The sequence below is a fragment of the Pseudochaenichthys georgianus genome, chromosome 17, assembly GCF_902827115.2.
Source record: "Pseudochaenichthys georgianus chromosome 17, fPseGeo1.2, whole genome shotgun sequence".
In the NCBI taxonomy this organism is placed as follows: Eukaryota; Metazoa; Chordata; class Actinopteri; order Perciformes; family Channichthyidae; genus Pseudochaenichthys; species Pseudochaenichthys georgianus.
In genome coordinates this window covers 4,582,818-4,602,058 of record NC_047519.1, presented here as the reverse complement: position 1 = coordinate 4,602,058, position 19,241 = coordinate 4,582,818, and the positions used below count along the sequence as shown (strand labels likewise).

At 43.5% G+C, this 19,241-nt stretch overlaps 1 protein-coding gene across 1 annotated transcript in view; it reads right to left on the bottom strand.

Moving 5' to 3' along the window:
* Window positions 1-18,612, bottom strand: part of LOC117462931 (tissue factor-like) — a 31,642-nt gene extending 13,030 nt beyond the window's left edge. The window contains exons 1-4 of the mRNA XM_034105299.2: window positions 18,460-18,612; window positions 14,497-14,608; window positions 5,432-5,521; window positions 4,734-4,840 (exon numbers count right to left, since the gene is read on the bottom strand). Of these exons, the coding sequence (XP_033961190.1) occupies window positions 4,734-4,840; window positions 5,432-5,521; window positions 14,497-14,608; window positions 18,460-18,526 (376 nt within the window). The 5' untranslated portion in view covers window positions 18,527-18,612. The remainder of the gene's footprint in view (window positions 1-4,733; window positions 4,841-5,431; window positions 5,522-14,496; window positions 14,609-18,459) is intronic.
* Window positions 18,613-19,241: the final 629 nt, after the last annotated feature.

The following is a 19,241-nucleotide window of genomic DNA, read 5'->3' as shown; positions in this document are numbered from 1 at the left end:
TACCCACAGGAGCAAATCCGGGTGAAGTGTCTTGCCCAAGGACACAACGGCCTGACGCAGTGGCGGCGGGAGCGGGTTTCGAACTGGAGTTCCCCAGCACTCCCCCTTGATCTGATGATCGGATGCACAGACCACTGCGCCACCCGTCCCCTTGTGTTTCGTTTAATGCCGCCGGCGGGGGCAATCGGGCTTAACCTGTTGAGCCCCACAGACCCGCGCAAAAGCGCAGCGTCTGAGGGCTTCTTAACATTTAACAAACTATGAATGTGTTATACCCACCTAACGGGAAGAAACTCAGCTAACTGACGATACGAACCATTTTTACCGAAACAAAACACAAGTCTCACAAGAAGCGTCTAAATGAGCCCCGAGCGAAAAAATGCTAATGCACTTAGCACAGAACTCACGGTGGAAATACTTTATTACTTATCGGATCTGCACAAACAAGATATCAGCAAGCAAGCTGAGACTCCACAGATTCTAGAAGTATTAGTATCATCACTGTGCGATCAAAACTCGCGGCAGGGGAAGCGAACCCAGACATCACACAACTAGATGTCGTTTTACGGAGCAAACATGGGAAATAGTCTTACCTTTGCGGTTGTTCTGATCAAAAGTTGTGTTCAATGGCATTAAAACAATAAAAACGCTGCTGAAGGTTAATCCAATGGTTAATCCAATGTGTCCGTGTCACTTTGAAATAATTACTGATAACCATCATCATATTTATGGTCATTTCAGTTTTCCTTTTTCACAGTGTAACGTAGCTTTCGGTATGGGCAAACTGCGTGTGCATCACTCTCACTCCTCATGGTGTACGTGTATGTGGATTTAGGATCCCCCCTCGATATTGGCTCTAATGGTAAAAAAGAGGTGTCAAAATCAACCAATGGGTTCCAGAGAAACGGCAAATCCACCCAAATGACCCCAGAAGTGTTTTATTTTTGCTAAACCTCTCTAAAAATGTCAAATATCACGTGTGTTGCATCAATCTTGCTTTTAAGTCTCCGATCCCATCATTCAAGGGTGGTGTTCACTATAAGTAATGTTTTTTTTTGGACGGACACTATAATTTATATTTTTTTACTATGTTCAATCTGAATGACTGTCACACAACCAGCTGATAAATATCCCCCATCCCCATAAGTGAATGTGTTTCAGTATACTATGAATTGACGCTGTTTGGCATCACAACGGTGTTATGAAAGTTTCTCTGGTATAAAATGGGGGATGTTAGCATAGTTACCGAAGCTAATCTGACTATCTTGACTACTTGTTGCTATCCTATTGTGGCACAAGCCGTTTTCTACAGGCACATTTTACCGACGTATTTTTCATTATGATTCTACTTGTGATAGTCGGTCATGAGCCCTGTGCAGCCCATGTATTTGATTCCATCCGATAGCTGCCATAATACTAAACAACAGGAAAATGTCTGCCTGCTCTCCACAATGATCAATGACAGCGAACGGATGGTCAAAGTAAGGTACAAATAAACAGAATCACACTAAGCCTGTTTAGTGTTGCCTGACTTTATAAAGTGTGTTGTTTTTTTTAAGTGTGTGGTCGCGTTCTAGTCACTTTGCTCAGCACTACTGTTTGTTACAACTTGTATTTGCCGAACTCGCCATGAACTGTTATTGCTCAGGTTAATCCCAGTGGATCGCCGGAGCTGTTAGATTAACATTCAAATGCTTATTGTAGTTCTAAGTGCAATGCCTTGTGGCCTGTCGCACCATCCTTGATGGAGCATATGTGTGGGCTGGACCTGTATTTTACAGGAAAGGAGTGAGCAGAGGGTCGAGTTGTCGATTCTTGTTCTGTTTTCTGTGACTATCTTCCTCACCCTGACTTTCAGTTGTGTGACTTTTCAGTTGCGTGCTACTAAGATGCGCTACCATGGAAACCAAACAATAAAGTCCGAGTGGAAACAGTCGTGAGTAAATCTGATTTTGTCAGAAATCGGGAGAAATGTGGGAGAAATATGACCCCGGGAGCAAACCGGGAGAGGGCAATGAAATCGGGAGTCTCCCGCGAGAGTTGGCAAGTATGACTCAGGGCCCTTCCCTGATTAAACTAGGGAATAACTGGGCTACATAGGGTAGCAGTAGCCTGCATATTAGAGGTTTATGATACATGGGTTTTAAAGGTCCCATGTCATGCTTTTCCGGTTATTACCCGTCCCCTTGTGTGTTATGAAGGTTTTTATGCATGTAAAAGCAAAAAGCACTTTCTTTCAAGGTAAGATCCAATCTTCCTATTCCAATCCCAAAAAACTATTTTCTATCTTCTCCACCCTCTTGGACCCTCCCAAAGCCCCTTCCCCCTCCTCACTTCTGTCAAGCGACTTTGTTAACCACTTTGAAAAAAAGGTTGATGATATTCGCTCTTCTTTTTTTGACTCACCTTTACTCACCGCTGGGTCACCAGACCCTCCTTCCACCCGCACACTAACCTCCTTTTCCCCTCTCTCGCCAAGTGAGGTTCTTACCCTCATTACCTCTGCCCGCCCTACCACCTGTCCTCTGGACCCTATCCCTTCAAACCTCCTTCAGACTATCGCTCCTGATATTCTACCGTTTCTCTCCCATTTCATCAACACTTCTCTAACTTCTGGTCACTTTCCAAACAGTCTCAAGGAGGCAAGAGTAAACCCTCTCCTAAAGAAACCCACTCTCAGCCCGTCTGATGTTATAAACTACAGGCCTGTCTCTCTCCTCCCGTTCCTGTCTAAAACACTTGAACGCGCTGCCTTTAAACAACTCTCCTGTTATCTCCATCAGAACAACCTTCTGGATCCGCACCAGTCTGGTTTCAAGGCAGGTCACTCCACAGAAACTGCTCTCATTGCTGTCACTGAGGAACTGCACACTGCCAAAGCAGCATCCCTCTCCTCTGTCATCAACCTGTTGGACCTGTCTGCTGTATTCGACACGGTGAACCATCAGATCCTCCTTCGCACTCTCCAAGAACTTGGAGTTTCAGGCTCTGCACTTTCCCTCCTCACCTCATACCTCAAATACTGTACCTACAGGGTAACTTGGAGAGGGTCCGAGTCTGACCCTTGTCAATTAACTACAGGGGTCCCTCAGGGCTCTGTTCTTGGTCCCCTCCTCTTCTCCCTGTACACAAACTCACTCGGATCAGTCATTAGCCCGCATGGTTTTTCATACCACTGCTACGCTGACGACACCCAATTAATTCTGTCCTTTCCCCGCTCAGAGACCCAGGTCGTCGCACGCATCTCTGCTTGTCTAGCTGACATCTCTCAGTGGATGTCTGCTCATCACCTGAAGCTCAACCTTGACAAGACTGAACTGCTTTTCCTTCTGGGAAAAGATTGTCCCACTCTTGATCGGCACCTCTGTTGTTTCCCCGACTCAGACTGCAAGGAATCTGGGCGTGATCCTAGATAACAACCTGTCCTTCACTGCAAACATCGCTGCTACAACCCGTTGCTGCAGATACACGCTTTACAACATCAGGAAGACCTCTGCAGCTCATCCAGAATGCAGCGGCTCGTCTGGTCTTCAACCTTCTTACATTTTCCCACACCACTCCGCTCCTCCGCTCCCTTCACTGGCTTCCGGTAACTGCTAGAATCCACTTCAAGACACTGGTACTTGCATACCATGCTGTGAATGGATCTGGCCCTTCCTACATCCAGGACATGGTTAAACTGTACACCCCAGCGCGTGCACTACGCTCTGCATCAGCCAAACGACTCGCTGCACCCTCGCTGCGAGGGGGACCCAAGTTCCCATCAGCAAAAACACGTGGGTTTGCTATCCTGGCTCCAAAATGGTGGAATGAGCTCCCCATTGACATCAGGACGGCAGATAGCTTACACACCTTCTGGCGCAGACTGAAAACTCATCTCTTTCGACTCCACTTCGAGCGATAGAATTACTAACAAAGAACTGCTAACAGAGCACTTATATACTAATAAAGGACTGGCTTATCTAAAGCCAGTTGAGTAGCACTTGAAATGCTTGGCTCTATGAAACCTGATGTACTTATATGATTCTGTTTTCTTCAAGGTTGTGTCTTCCTGGTCGAATGTACTTATTGTAAGTCGCTTTGGATAAACACGTCAGCTAAATGCAATGTAATGTTTGGTTTCCATGGTAGCGCGTCTCTTTAGTAGCGCATGCAACTGAAACTCAGGGTGAGGAAGATAGTCACAGAAAACAGAACAAGAATCGACAACTCGACCCTCTGCTCACTCCTTTCCTGTAAAATACAGGTCCAGCCCACACATATGCTCCATCAAGGATGGTGCGACAGTGCACTAAAACTACAATAAGCATGTTATTGCCCCCCCTTTCTTCATACATTTATTTACACATTTATTTTTTTATACTTATGTCATGCTCACAGGGGGGGGGGGCAGGCGCTCCAACAAGCCGTTTTGGACAGAGAGTGAATACCGGTGAATGAATACACATACTTTACAGAGATGCTGTATGAGAAACCAAAGTGAGTTTGGAAAATTGCTCAGTATAAATCTATTTTAGTAGACCTCAACAATGGAATTATGATCAGTAGAAATGGCCATGACATGGGACCTTTAACAATAGTAGGGATCTATTCTTTTGAGAAGCCTTTTCTATCCTTCATTATCCACATTAGTCCTGGACTATAACATAATTAGACTTATGGACAGTTTAAAAATTCCTTTTAAGTATTTTATGAAATAACATTTTTTTTTAGCTTGAGCATGTGACACCTACTCTCTTTGTAGGGGTTGAAGGGATCAGAGTACGTGTGAGGGTAGTTCTCCAGGTCCTCCTCATAGTCCACCAGATCAGGTTCAGTTTGGATATCAACTGTGTAGGCCCTGCACAGGAAGAGAGGGACATGTCAAACACATTCAACATTCATGGTTTGGATTTTACACAGGAAGTATCACAACATCCTGAAGCAATATGGTAATATGCTCAGATATCTACAAATTAAAAAGGAGAAAGAAATGTATATTAAGTGAGTTTACTCAAACTAAGATTTAAAAAGATAGAAGAGCATGTTTTATTTGGAAGACTTGTTGGTTTTATAGTTTTAGATATAGATGTATACAGTAGATGAGATTGTTTTACATGTAGATGATACATACAGTACTGGAAGACTCAGTTAAGTGTCTTCACTTTGGTTTAAAACAAATGTTCACAGACTAACACTGCCGAGCTGTGTGATGATCCTGATATGAGTGTGTTAGTCATTGCCCTGACATCAGATTTAAAGATTTAACAAACTCATAGTTTATTAGCTTCATTAAAATGTATGATTATATATCTTGAAAAACAGAAAATGTGAGTTTCTGTAGGACTATTTTAAAACACAAGTGCCTTAAAAATAACAAATTAGATGAATGTCAGCTTCCCAGATATCTACTGAACATTATAGTTATAATTCAGGTGATAGAGGTGTGTACCTGTCGTTGGGTGTGAGGTGTTCGGTCAGATCACACTCTGACTCGGTCATCCGGATGCAGTCTTGACACACACTCCAATTATTGTCATCACTGGTGGTCACATGACAAAACAACGAACAGAAAATGTATGTGTGTAATAAAAAATAACTCATGGTCTGCTGACCGACACTTTCCATTCCTGACAGGATCTGTTGTGAAATAACAACAAAAATACATTTGAATAAAAATAAAACGTTTTGGAGAAGATTGTTGCATAATTATGAGAAAAATAAACTATAATTAGATTAAAATGGTCCAGCAGAACCATAAAAATGCTTTTATAGCTGCCATATTTTAAGTCCAATTTTTTTTGTCAGACAACCCAGCTTCAGTTCCGAGAGTGCTCTGTGTTGTAAACTTAGGCACTGACCTTGAATAATTTAAGCGAGGATAGGTTGAAGATAGGGTTGCATAGTTAGTTGAATTTTAATCAAACTTGCAATATGGCCCAGTGCAGAGGCCTTTGGGGCAAATCCGGCTTGCAAAGAATATCATAAGTTTATCATACAGTCATATGCCGCTTAATAGTAGTACGGTGCCCATAAACTACAATTAATGAATAATACAGTGGCCTTGAAGTGCAAGTCAAAACAACATTTCACAAAACACTACAGCATTTCAAAAAACACTACAGCATTTCACAAAACACTACAGCATTTCACAAAACGCTACAGCATTTCAGAAAACAATACAGCATTTCACAAAACGCTACAGGATTTCAGAAAACAATACCGCATTTCACAAAACGCTACAGCATTGCACAAAACGCTTCAGCATTTCAGAAAACACTACACCATTTCACAAAACACTACAGCATTTCAAAAAACACTACAGCATTTCAAAAAATACTACAGCATTTCACAAAACAATACAGCATTTCACAAAACGCTACAGCATTTCACAAAACACTTCAACATTTCAACTATTACGGAAAGGGTATTCCTTTAGGGAGAACACTTCTTGTTTGTGATTGGACAGAGCCAGCCAGAGAAGCACTGCTGTGATTGGTTGTTTTTGCTGCCAGTCAAGAAATGACGCTTCGTGATCGGTCAGCACCCGACAGCGCCATGTATTTCCTGCTTGGTACTATTCAGCTGTTTCTGCACAAATTTTAAACTGAGTTGGAAAGAATGGAAGAAGAGATGGAAATCTCAAGGGAATATTTTTACAATGGATATACATGTACACAGACTGTCTGTGTCATGGTGAATACAATCGCTGCTTTATTTCTGTCTGACGTTGTTGTGAGTTTGGACGGAGCAGCTACAGGTTAGTTTAGCCTGATAGATCCGATCTCCATTCAGAAAACACACATTTTAAAGGGGACCTATCATGCAAAATGCACTTTTTGATGTCTTTTATTCATAAATATGTGTACCCAAATCCTCCGTACCCAAATATTTAAAAAAACGGGGGTACAACGAGCGGATACAGATTTTCTTCCGATATGACGTCAAATCGGCGGCGGACCCACAGAAAGTTGCTATCAGAAACAATGCCTGACGTGTTTTGGACGTAATCTCGTCTTTGTTTACATTAGCAAGCCTCGCTAACACTCAGAGCTAACCTTTTAAGTGTTTCAAAAGCAGGAAGTAAAAAAAGAACTCACCTTGTGATAAACCCGCAAGAGAAAAAGCATTTTCTTTCAAGCAAAGGACCCAAAATACGCGTTTCTCTAACAGGGCTGCAAAAGAGGGGTTTGAGCAGTATGAGGCATGGCTACAACGGGTGAACTGTTTGGTATTTTAAAGTGGACCTATCATGCAAAATGCACTTTTGTACGTCTTTTATACATGAATGTGTCCCCGGTGTGTGAGGGAACTCACCAAGTGTCAAAAAACAAACAAAGGACAAAACACTGGTGGGCAACAACCAAAAGAAAGAGACTCCAAAAGAGAGTTTTACAGCTTATACAGCGTAATAAGTATTACCCAAAAAGGGAAACCAAACCTCACGTTAAACATGGTACAAGTAACTGCAAAGGCTGCACAAAAACACAGCTGCTGCTAATCGACAGGCGCTAACCGCTAAGCTAACCTGGGTCTTCTTTGCACACACACTACACTAAACACAGAACACTACTTTAACACACTGCTAAGCAGTATACCTAAACACAGAGGATTCACAGTATTTAACGAGCACAACGAGTAAGCACAGCAAGAGGCTAGAGGCGTCTGTCTCACAACACAGAGCCTCTCGAATGATCTCCGTCCCCGGCCTTTGTACTCCTCCCCCGGAAGATGTGCCGGAAGCAGGCAGGGATTGGATGACGTCGATCCAATCACCTCTTTCGGATCATGCGAGGGCGGGGCAGCCAATGACATTGGGGCAACCTTACAGCTAATTTGCATACACACACACACCCAACAGAGTTAAGAGCACCAGGAAGGCAGCAGCCGTAATGGACATGTTTTGTATAGGTATGGCCCTACAATATATTTGTCCAATATAATTCATTCATTCATGGTTTTTAATAATCGCTCGAGTTTCACCGTGGCTGTCAGCCCCAGCCCCCTCACCAGCGCGTCCTGTTTGAATGACAGGAGTATATATCCATGCAAATACTACGGTAGATACCAAATACAACAAAATGAACATATTTTTATTACATTGCATTTAGCTGATGCTTTTATCCAAAGCGACTTACAATAAGTGCGTTCGACCAACAAAATACAAACTTGAAGAAAACAGAATCATATAAGTACATCAGGTTTCATAGAGAAAAAACATTTCAAGTGCTACTCAACTGGCTTTAGATAAGCCAGTGCTTTATTAGTATATAAGTGCTTTGTTAATAGTTCTATTGCTCGAAGTGGAGTCGAAAGAGATGAGTTTTCAGTCTGCGCCGGAAGGTGTGTAAGCTATCTGCTGTCCTGATGTCAATGGGGAGCTCATTCCACCATTTTGGAGCCAGGATAGCAAACCCACGTGTTTTTGCTGATGGGAACTTGGGTCCCCTTCGCAGTGAGGGTGCAGCGAGCCGTTTGGTTGATGCAGAGCGGAGTGCACGTGCTGTAGGAAGGGCCAAATCCATTCGCAGCATGGTACGCAAGTACCATTGTCTTGAAGTGGATTCTAGCAGTTACCGGAAGCCAGTGAAGGGAACGGAGGAGCGGCATGGTGTGGGAGAATTTAGGAAGGTTGAAGACCAGACGAGCCGCTGCATTCTGGATGAGCTGCAGAGGTCGCATGGCACATGCAGGTAGACCAGCCAGGAGGGAGTTGCAGTAGGCTAGGCGTGAGAAGACGAGAGCCTGGACCAGAACCTGCGTCGCTTTCTGGGTCAGCTGGGGATGTATCCTCCTGATGTTGTAAAGCGTGTATCTGCAGCAGCGGGTTGTAGCTGCTATGTTTGCAGTGAAGGACAGGTTGTTATCTAGGATCACACCCAGATTCCTTGCAGTCTGAGTCGGGGAAACAACAGAGGTGCCGATGTTGATTGTTAGGTCAAGAGTGGGAGGAAGGAAAAGCAGTTCAGTCTTGTCAAGGTTGAGCTTGAGGTGATGAGCAGACATCCACTGAGAGATGTCAGCTAGACAAGCAGAGATGCGTGCGACGACCTGGGTCTCTGAGCGGGGAAAGGACAGAATGAATTGGGTGTCGTCAGCGTAGCAGTGGTATGAAAAACCATGCGGGCTAATGACAGATCCGAGCGAGTTTGTGTACAAGGAGAAGAGGAGGGGACCAAGAACAGAGCCCTGAGGGACCCCTGTAGTTAATTGACAAGGGTCGGACTCTGTAGGTGTGGTCTTTCAGGTATGAGGTGAAGAGGGAAAGTGCAGAGCCTGAAACTCCAAGTTCTTGAAGAGTGCGAAGGAGGATCTGATGATTCACCGTGTCGAATGCAGCAGACAGGTCCAAAAGGATGATGACAGAGGAGAGGGAGGCTGCTTTAGCCGTGTGCAGTTCCTCAGTGACAGCAATGAGAGCAGTTTCTGTGGACCTGCCTTGAAACCAGACTAGTGCGGATCCAGAAGGTTGTTCTGATGGAGATAACAGGAGAGTTGTTTAAAGACAGCGCGTTCAAGTGTTTTAGACAGGAACGGGAGTAGAGAGACAGGCCTGTAGTTTATAACATCAGACGGGTTGAGAGTGGGTTTCTTTAGGAGAGGGTTTACTCTTGCCTCCTTGAGACTGTTTGGAAAGTGACCAGAAGTTAGAGAAGTGTTGATGAAATGGGTGAGAAACGGTAGAATATCAGGAGCGATAGTCTGAAGGAGGTTTGAAGGGATAGGGTCCAGAGGACAGGTGGTAGGGCGGGCAGAGGTAATGAGGGTAAGAACCTCACTTGGAGAGAGAGGGGAAAAGGAGGTGTGTGGGTGAAAGGAGGGTCTGGTGACCCAGTGGTGAGTAAAGGTGAGTCAGAAAAAGAAGAGTGAATATCATCAACCTTTTTTTCAAAGTGGTTAACAAAGTCGCTTGACATAAGGGAGGAGGGGGAAGGGGCTTTGGGAGGGTCCAAGAGGGTGGAGAAGATGGAAAATAGTTTTTTGGGATTGGAATAGGAAGATTGGATCTTATCTTGAAAGAAAGTGCTTTTTGCCTGAGAGATGGAAGCAGAGAAAGAGGAGAGGAGAGCCTGATAGGTTAGGAGGTCGTCATGGTGTTTGGATTTCCACCGTTTCCGCTCTGCTGCCCGAAGGACGGTTCTATTAGCACGCAGTGCGTCATTTAGCCAGGGAGCAGGAGGGGACTGACGAGCCTGCCGAGATGTGAGAGGACAGAGAGAGTCCAGAGAGGATGAGAGAGTAGAGTGGAGAGTTTCTGCAGCAGAGTTTGGAGGTAGGAGTTGGAACGAGTCAGAGGAAGGGAGGGCTGAGAGCACCGATGAGGCAAAGGTAGAGGGGGAGAGGGAACGAAGGTTACGGCGGACAGGTGCAGGATGAGAAGAGATTAGTTTGTTATGTTTGGAAAGGGGTAAAGAGAATTAAATGAAGAAGTGATCGGATGTGTGGAGCGGGTTTACAGAGAGGTTAGAAGTAGAGCAGTTCCTTGAGAATATGAGATCAAGGACATTGCCAGCTTTATGAGTTGGTGGGGACGGAGACAGTGAGAAAGCAAAGGAGGTTAACAGAGATGTTAGTTCGTCTATCTTCCCCGTCTGGAGGTTGAAGTCTCCGAGAAGTACAGCGGGAGGGCCAGTGCTTTTTACCGTGATTTAATTGTAATACACGTTTCAAAATGATGCCGAAGTAACAACATGCTGATACCGGTTAGTAAAAACCAAGAATTAATGCTTTGACAAGTCTGCAGACAGACGGCAGGCGAAAAACCTTTTAAAATGTGTGTTTTCTGAATGGAGATCGGATCGATCAGGCTAAACTAATCTGTAGCTGCTCCGTCCAAACTCACAACCACGTCATACTCTTTAGTGGTTCATTAATAAAACAGATGTTTCAACGTGGGCCTACTTTGTTCATGTACTGTTGAGGCCAATTTCAGTAGTTGTGTGCTATAATGTATTTACAAAGTGTGAAGAGGAGGCAATTTTAGAATAGGGAACCTGTTCAGGTCAATTAGAGTCAAACTACTAGCTTATTGGTTATGAACAAGACTTCACTTTAAAATAGGGAACATATTCTTAGATATAAATAACTAATTAGAGTCAAACTAGTAGCTTATTGGTTATGAACAAGACTTCACTTTAGAATAGGGAACATATTCTTAGATAGAAATAACTAATTAGAGTCAAACTACTAGCTTATTGGTTATGAACAAGACTTCACTTTAAAATAGGGAACATGTTCTTAGATAGAAATACCTAATTTTTTGTTATTTCGAGAGCAGCCAGGCTGTGGACGCACATGAAGCCCAGGAGCCCTGCCCTTTTGCTTTAAACAGGGCAGATGTGTGCAAATCATTTAAAAGGGTTAACCCACACATGCTCGTGGACCCGATGGCATCCCTGGCCGTGTTCTCAGGGTGTGTGCAGTTCAGCTGGCAGAGCTGTTCACAGACATCTTCAACAGGTCCCTGCTGCAGTCTGTAGTCCCCACATGCTTCAAACACTCCACCATCGTTCCTGTCCCCACAAAGTCAAAAACCACCAGCCTCAATGACTACCGCCCAGTAGCACTCACTTCCATCATCATGAAGTGCTTTGAGCGGTTTGTCAAAACACTCATCACCTCCTCCGTCCCTGACTCTCTGGACCCCCTGCAGTTTAACTACGGAGCAAACAGGTCCACAGACGACACCAAAGCCCACCCCCTCCACACTGCCCTCTCACACCTGGACCAGAGGATCACATATGTGAGAATGCTGTTCATTGATTACAGTTCAGCCTTCAACACCATTGTGCCCTCCAAGCTAGTCATCAAGCTCAGAGACCTCGGTTCAACAGCGCCCTCTGTGATTGGATCCTGAACTTCCTGACGGGCAGACCCCAGGCAGTGCGGGTGGGAAACAGTACATCCTCCACCCTGATCCTCAACACCGGAGCCCCTCAAGGCTGCGTGCTCAGCCCTCTCCTCTACTACCTGTTCACACACGACTGCGTGGCCACACACAGCTCCAACACCATCGTGAAGTTTGCTGACGACACGACCGTCATCGGCCTGATCGGTGACGAGACGGCGTACAGAGAGGAGGTCGAAAACTTGACATCTTGGTGCCAGGATAACAACCTCCATCTCAACGTCAGCAAAACAAAGGAGCTGATTGTGGATTACAGGAAGCAGCAGAGAGAGGGACACGCCCCCATCGCCATCAATGGGACTACGGTGGAGAGAGTCAGCAGCTTCAGGTTCCTCAGTGTCCACATCACTGAGGAACTGACATGGACTCATCACTGAGGACCTGACATGGACTTATCACTGAGGACCTGACATGGACTCATCACTGAGGACCTGACATGGACTCTTCACACCACCACCATCACCAAGACAGCTCGACAGCAGCTCTTCTTCCTCCACAGGCTGAGGAGGTTCAACATGGACTCCAGGATACTCTGCAACTTCTACAGGTGCTCCATAGAGAGTATCCTGACCTTCTACAGGTGCTCCATAGAGAGCATCCTGACCTTCTACAGGTGCTCCATAGAGAGCATCTTCACTGGCTACATCACGGCCTGGTACGGCAGTTGCACCGCCCTCAACCAGGGTTTGAGTTATAAACTGAGGTCTATGGGGGTCTTTAAAACTAACGTGTGCGCACGCGCTCACGCACACACACTCAAACACACACACGCGCAGCACATGCATTATTTGTGATTAAAATAATGGTTGTTGGTAATGTATTAGCGACCCCCACAGATGTATGATTTCACTGCGTCCGTGGGAGCTCAGACCCCTCCTTATGGGTGGTGAAAACTACACAGCACATCACCAGGACGGAGCTGCCATCCATGGAGGACCTTTACTCCCAGCGGCTCAGGAAGAAGACCCTCAGGATTACAAAAGACCCTCATCACCCCAGCCACAAACTGTTCTGTCTCTGGTACCGCAGCATCCGGACTAGAACCACCAGACTCAGGGACAGTTTCATCCCACAGGCCATAAGACTATTAAACACCTGAACTGTTGAAAGAACATCCATAACATTAATCTGTTTGCAACTTATATATATCAATATTCCAACTACTTGTATATAGACTAGTCTGCACTGTTTCTATTCTATTTTATTTTATTTACTGGCATTATTTGATCTGTTTTGTTGTGTTGCACTGTTGGAGGAGCCTGTGACGTGAGATTTGCATCGTCATAACTGTAGCTATGTACAAATGACAATAAAAGCCTTGAATCCTAGAATGCTATATCGATACACAACCGTGTGTTTTTACAAACTTAATTTTTTTAAATATATTGTAAAATTGTTGTTCTAATTGTCGAATATCTGCTTGCAATTATGTTTGTATTGTGTGCGTGCGTGTGTGTGTGTGTGTGTGTGTGTGTGTGTGTGCGCGTGTGTGTACTCTGTCTTCCCTCCATCCTTCTACTCTTTCTCTGTCCGTTTGGTTTCATTCAGTTTGAAAGACGTCAGTGAGCAGAGATCATATTCCTTTTCTGCCTCCACTGGAAAGAGTCCAGAACCTTCTCAATACAGCACCGGTGACAAAAGGACTCCATAACACCCGCTTTCATTCAGGTTTGCAAAACGACACAGTGGAAGCGTAAGAAAATAATTAAAAAGGAGGGGAGGAAAAAATCAATTCAGTCAGTGTCAGAAGTCACGCTTCATGAGGCCGAGTGTGTGAACGCTAACTGCACACAGTCAGAGGAACGACACCGCGTCATCAACAGCCCCGACAAAAGGAAAAACAACACAACAATCACTCAGAGATTAGGGCTCAGCATCTGTGTGTGTGTGTGTGTGTGTGTGTGTGTGTGTGTGTGTGTGTGTGTGTGTGTGTGTGTGTGTGTGTGTGTGTGTGTGTGTGTGTGTGTGTGTGTGTGTGTGTGTGTGTGTGTGTGTGTGTGTGTGTGTGTTGTGGTTCACTATGCTGTGCTTGGTTGGCCAGTTGTAGTTGTTGGCCATGTGTTGGTGTCTTGCTGGCTCACTGGCCCTGGCTAATTGCTGGTCTGCATAATTTGTGTGGGCACTGAGTCATCCGTGTTGCCATCACCAGATGACCACTCCTGTCCTACTGCTATCTGACTGTTTCCCCCAGGACACAGTGGAGTTACACTGAATACATTGAATTTATTACACAATGAAATGTATTATGTCAACAGATTACACACAACTGTATACGGTTAGTTGGAAGCAATGATAGTAACTTAATAGTATTGCTTTCACCTAACCTAATACAGTTGTGTGAAATATGTTGACATAATACATTTAATTAAAGTCTATGTTTCAGAGTAACGACACCGCGTCATAAACAGCCCCGACAAAAGGAAAAACAACACAACAATCAAGTGTGTGTGTGTGTGTGTGTGTGTGTGTGTGTGTGTGTGTGTGTGTGTGTGTGTGTGTGTGTGTGTGTGTGTGTGTGTGTGTGTGTGTGTGTGTGTGTGTGTGTGTGTGTGTGTGTGTGTGTGTGTGTGTGTGTGTGTGTGTGTGTGTGTGTGTGTGTGTGTGCTTACCTGGAGATGGAGAGAGTGTATTTGTAGTCAGATTCTTCAGTAGTCCAATTGATGATGGTTTTAAAGTCCAGAGAAACCCATTTTAAATTCTCTGCTTTGGGCATGTTGTTTTCTACGAACAGATGCAACACGGAATTAACAACGTTATTTCCTGCTGATCTCTGAATATGCTAGAGAATACTTTGAAATCCTCTCCCCCAGTCTCTCCTTCCTCGTGAACAGACTATAATTAAAGCCAGACTCGGCCACTGAGAGCTGGATATGAGCCCAGAGTGAGAATGTAACCAAATTAAAGCAGTCATATGTATGCAGTTCATCCTCTTTGAGTTCCGACAGCAAACACTCATGCAACATTCCATTCATGTTCGCATGCCTTCATTTCTTGCAGCGTCTTATGCATGTTGTGTAACACTCAGTTTGGTTTATTAGTTGCTTAATCATTACCACATGTCCCAAACAAAATGTACTGCGTCATGATTAGGTGAATCACGGAACATTTAAGGATGCAAATTAAGTGGAAAATGCGCAAACTTCTTGTTACATCGTGACACATATTTGCATCATCACCATACTGAACATTTCCAACATTTGTATTTCAACAAAAATATATATCTATTGTATTTAAACTACAGTACGCTGTAACATTGGATCATTTAGAATAGTGGAGTAAACATGAACATGTTGTATGACTATCAGAGCATCAGATTGTCACAAAACTGATCAGCATTTTAATAAAATAAAATATGCGATGCGTGATATCTAAGGGGCGACCAGTAAAAAACCCACACACTGCTGACTTCCTGACGCTTTACCTGACATGGTCTGGGGGAGGGAGATAGGGAACTTTTAATAAGAATACAATAAAATGGTGGGAAAGTAGCTTCATAATTAAGAAATTATAAAAACTATATTTGTAAAAAAAGAGTCCAACACAACCTTAAAAATACTTCTCTAGCTGCTATAAATTAACAACATTAACAGTTGTATCTCCATATATTGTGGTCTAGAGTTTGCCGGGAACATTAGATTAACCTGTTAAGCCCTTGCCTGTTTTTCAGGTCTCAGGCTCGAAAATGACATTCCCAGAACAAATGACCATAACCTTCCCTTCTAAAAGGGTTAAATTAATAATCTTTTTTCTCAAAGCAATGATACACCTGTGAGTTGGATGTAAAAGTCAGAATCAATACATATGTTTTTATTTTAAAGTAAATTCAGATTGAACATAGTAAAACATTTTAAATTATAGTTTCCGTCCAAAACAAAAACCCATTACTTATAGTGAAAACCACTCTTGAATGATGGGATAGTAGACAAAAAGCTTTAGGAATCCAAACTATAACATATAATAAGTACCCTGTATCAAGATTGATCCAAAACAAGTGAAATTTTACCTTTTTAGAAGTTTAGAAAAAAAAAACACCTCTGGGGTCATTTGGGTATATTTGCCATATCTCTGGAACCCATTGGTCGATTTTGGTGATTGACACCTCTTTTGAACCGTTAGAGCCAATAGAATCGAGGGAAAGTTATTAAGGAGTGAGAGTGGTGCGCACGCAGTTTGCCCAAACCGAAATCTACGTTACGCTCTGAAAACTAGGCTTATTGCCATGAACAAATATTACGATGGATTATCAGTAATCATTTCAAAGTGACAGAGACATTGGATTAACCTTCAGCAGCATTTCTATACGTTTTAATGCCCTTGAACACAACTTTTGATCAGAAAACAGCAAAGGTAAGATATATTTGCCGTTTCGGCCCAGTAAAGTGAAGTTGTGTGTTGTCTTTGCCAGCCTTCGCTGCCGCGAGTTTTGGAATCTGTGGAATTTAAGCTTTCAGATGATATCTTGTTTGTGCAGATCCGATGAAGTATAAAAGATCGCTAACGTGAGTTATGTGCTAAGTGCGTTAGCACTCTTTCTCTTAGTGCTAATTCAGAGACCTGGGTTTTGTTTCGGTAAAAAATGTCATATTATCAGTTAGCTGAGTTTCTTCCCGTTAAGTGGGTATGACACATTAATAGGTTGTTAAATGTTAAGAATACAGTTTCGTATTTTTAAGAATATTGTTGTGATAAGGGCTACCGGGCTTAACAGGTTAGTTAATATACACATTAAAGGTCACCTATTGTGCAAAATCCACTTTTTTATGTCTTTTATACATAAACATGTGTCCCCTCTGTGTAAAGAGATTCTGAAAGAAAAAAAAAAAAAGATTCTCTCACTTTTTGAAAAAAAGTGTCTGAAAATGAGCTGATCAGATTTTGGCCACTTTATGATGTCTTTATGAACGTGTTTTGGCTTGTGTAACCATTAGCCAATAACCAATTGGGGCGGTGGTGGGGAAGTCGATAGGGACATGGCTTGGCAACTGGAAGGTCACCAGTTCAAGTCCCGGAAAGACCAAGTGCTACCGAGGTGTCCCTGAGCAAGGCACCGTTCCCTACACTGCTCCCCGGGCACCGTTCAAATTGGCAGCACACTGCTCCGAACACAGGATGGGGCAAATGCAGAGAAACCATTTCCCCACGGGGATTAATAAAGAACCCACCTGCTTCTTTTAAATCAGCTGTGTGGGAACATTTCGGGTTCCCTGTGGACTACAATAACGATGAAGTGTGCGAGTGGTGGATCGGAAGAGGACGGTGTGTCGGCGTTGTTAGACAGCGGTGCGGTATGCTAACCCAGATTTGCCAATCACCGGAGCCCGGCAAAAGACAACAGCAGTTCAACAGCTGATCCCCGCTGTTTTTAAGAAGCCAATAGACATGAAAGCCGAGAGACCAAAATAAATAACGGAAGCTTTTGGCATATTTTTTCAGCGACTTTGCACTCTTGAAACACTTTCTTATTATTTATGATGTAATATTTTCAAGACATTCTTTTTAGATTTACAGCTTGATGAAACCTTTTTGTTTGACATCAGCCATTATCGATAATATGGCCATCTGAGTGTGTGGTGCTGTTTGTGGTTTGTTTTTAACTGTTTAATACAGTTAATTATTCAAAATGTCAGAGTTCCTTATTTTTAAACTGAAACTTGCACTACTGTTCAAACATAAATAACAAACCTGTAATTATGCATTTGGGACTTTTTTTTTGCTTTTTCTTGTTGTACCGAACATTTATTCTAAAAAGGGCAGCTATGAAAAAACTAAAAACAGGAGGATCACGGTAAACATGGCACCAGAAGTCTAATCTCCACACCATGCCAACACAACAGAACGGCTGAATATAAAAGCATGCGATAGGAAACATCAACTTTATACTACATGTAGTTATTGTTGTACTCTTTACTCCACTACATTCATTGTACAGACACATTCAAATAATCCCCATATTTACACATTGATGTACCCATTAATGCATACATAAATACAATAAAATCCTCTGGTATATTATTCTGAAATGAGCGATTCTCCTATCGGCTACTTTTACTTTTGGTCCTTAAGCGTATTTTAGGATATTAAGTACAATATCTGAGTACTTCTCTCACCACTGGATAGAACCACATGGGAATGATGGAGACAAGTTACATAAACGTTGAACTACATCTATCTATCTATCTATCTACCTACCTACCTACCTACCTACCTACCTACCTACCTACCTACCTACCTACCTACCTACCTACCTACCTACCTACCTACCTACCTACCTACCTACCTATCTATCTATCTATCTATCTACCTACCCATCTATCTATCTATCTATCTATCTATCTATCTACCTACCTATCTATCTATCTATCTATCTATCTACCTACCCATCTATCTATCTACCTACCTATCTATCTATCTATCTATCTATCCTATCTACCTACCTACCTATCCTATCTATCTATCTATCTATCTATCTACCTACCTATCTATCTATCTATTCATCTATCCCTCTATCTATCTATGTTGTTGTTATTGTGTTGTTGTTGTTGTTGTTGTTGTTGTTGTTGCTGTTGTCTTACCTGCAGCAGTGAGGGTCCAGGTGTACAGACAGACCCCCAGACAGATCACAGTTCTCAGAGATGCCATGTTAACTCAACTTAAAATCCGTCCTCCTCAGAGCTTGACCCAGTTAGATCTGAACCCAGAGAGGAGGCTGTGAACGAGATTTCACTATGGAGCTCCACAGGACTGAGAGTGTGGGGGCTGGGGGGGGGGGGTGCACTGGGGGACGGTTCAGGGTTCCGCCTCGCTCCGCCTGCTGATCCCTCCCACATGCCTGCCTGCTGATGGAGGGTTCTGCAACAATGTGCTCAGTATGAACCCCCCCTCTCACCACGGTTCAGATTGAACATGGATGTGCTTGAGCCGACAACCCTTTAACGAAGTCCGTCTGCAGCTGACCCTCGTGTAAACTCACAGAAACACGAGGGCTTTTTGCAGTGGTGACACCCACTGAAACAGAAGATCCTGTCTTTGTGTGGGGGGAGGGGGGGGGGGGGTGTAACTGTTTCTGTGGAGACTGCTTTCACACAGCAATACTGAAACTCAGAAAATGATAGAGAATCAACATTTCCTTACATCTGCTCTCCCGGGACAGGAGAGCAGCCAGGGAATGTGGGACTGAAGAAAAGTAGCAAAGAGCAGAGCTAAAGCTGAAGGTATTTTTGATTTTCTTGTGAAAAGTGGCGAGGACCTCCTGGTAGCAATTAGAAACCATGTGACCTCCACACACACAAACACACACACTCACTCACTCACGCACAGACACACACATACATACAGACAGAATGAGACACTGTTA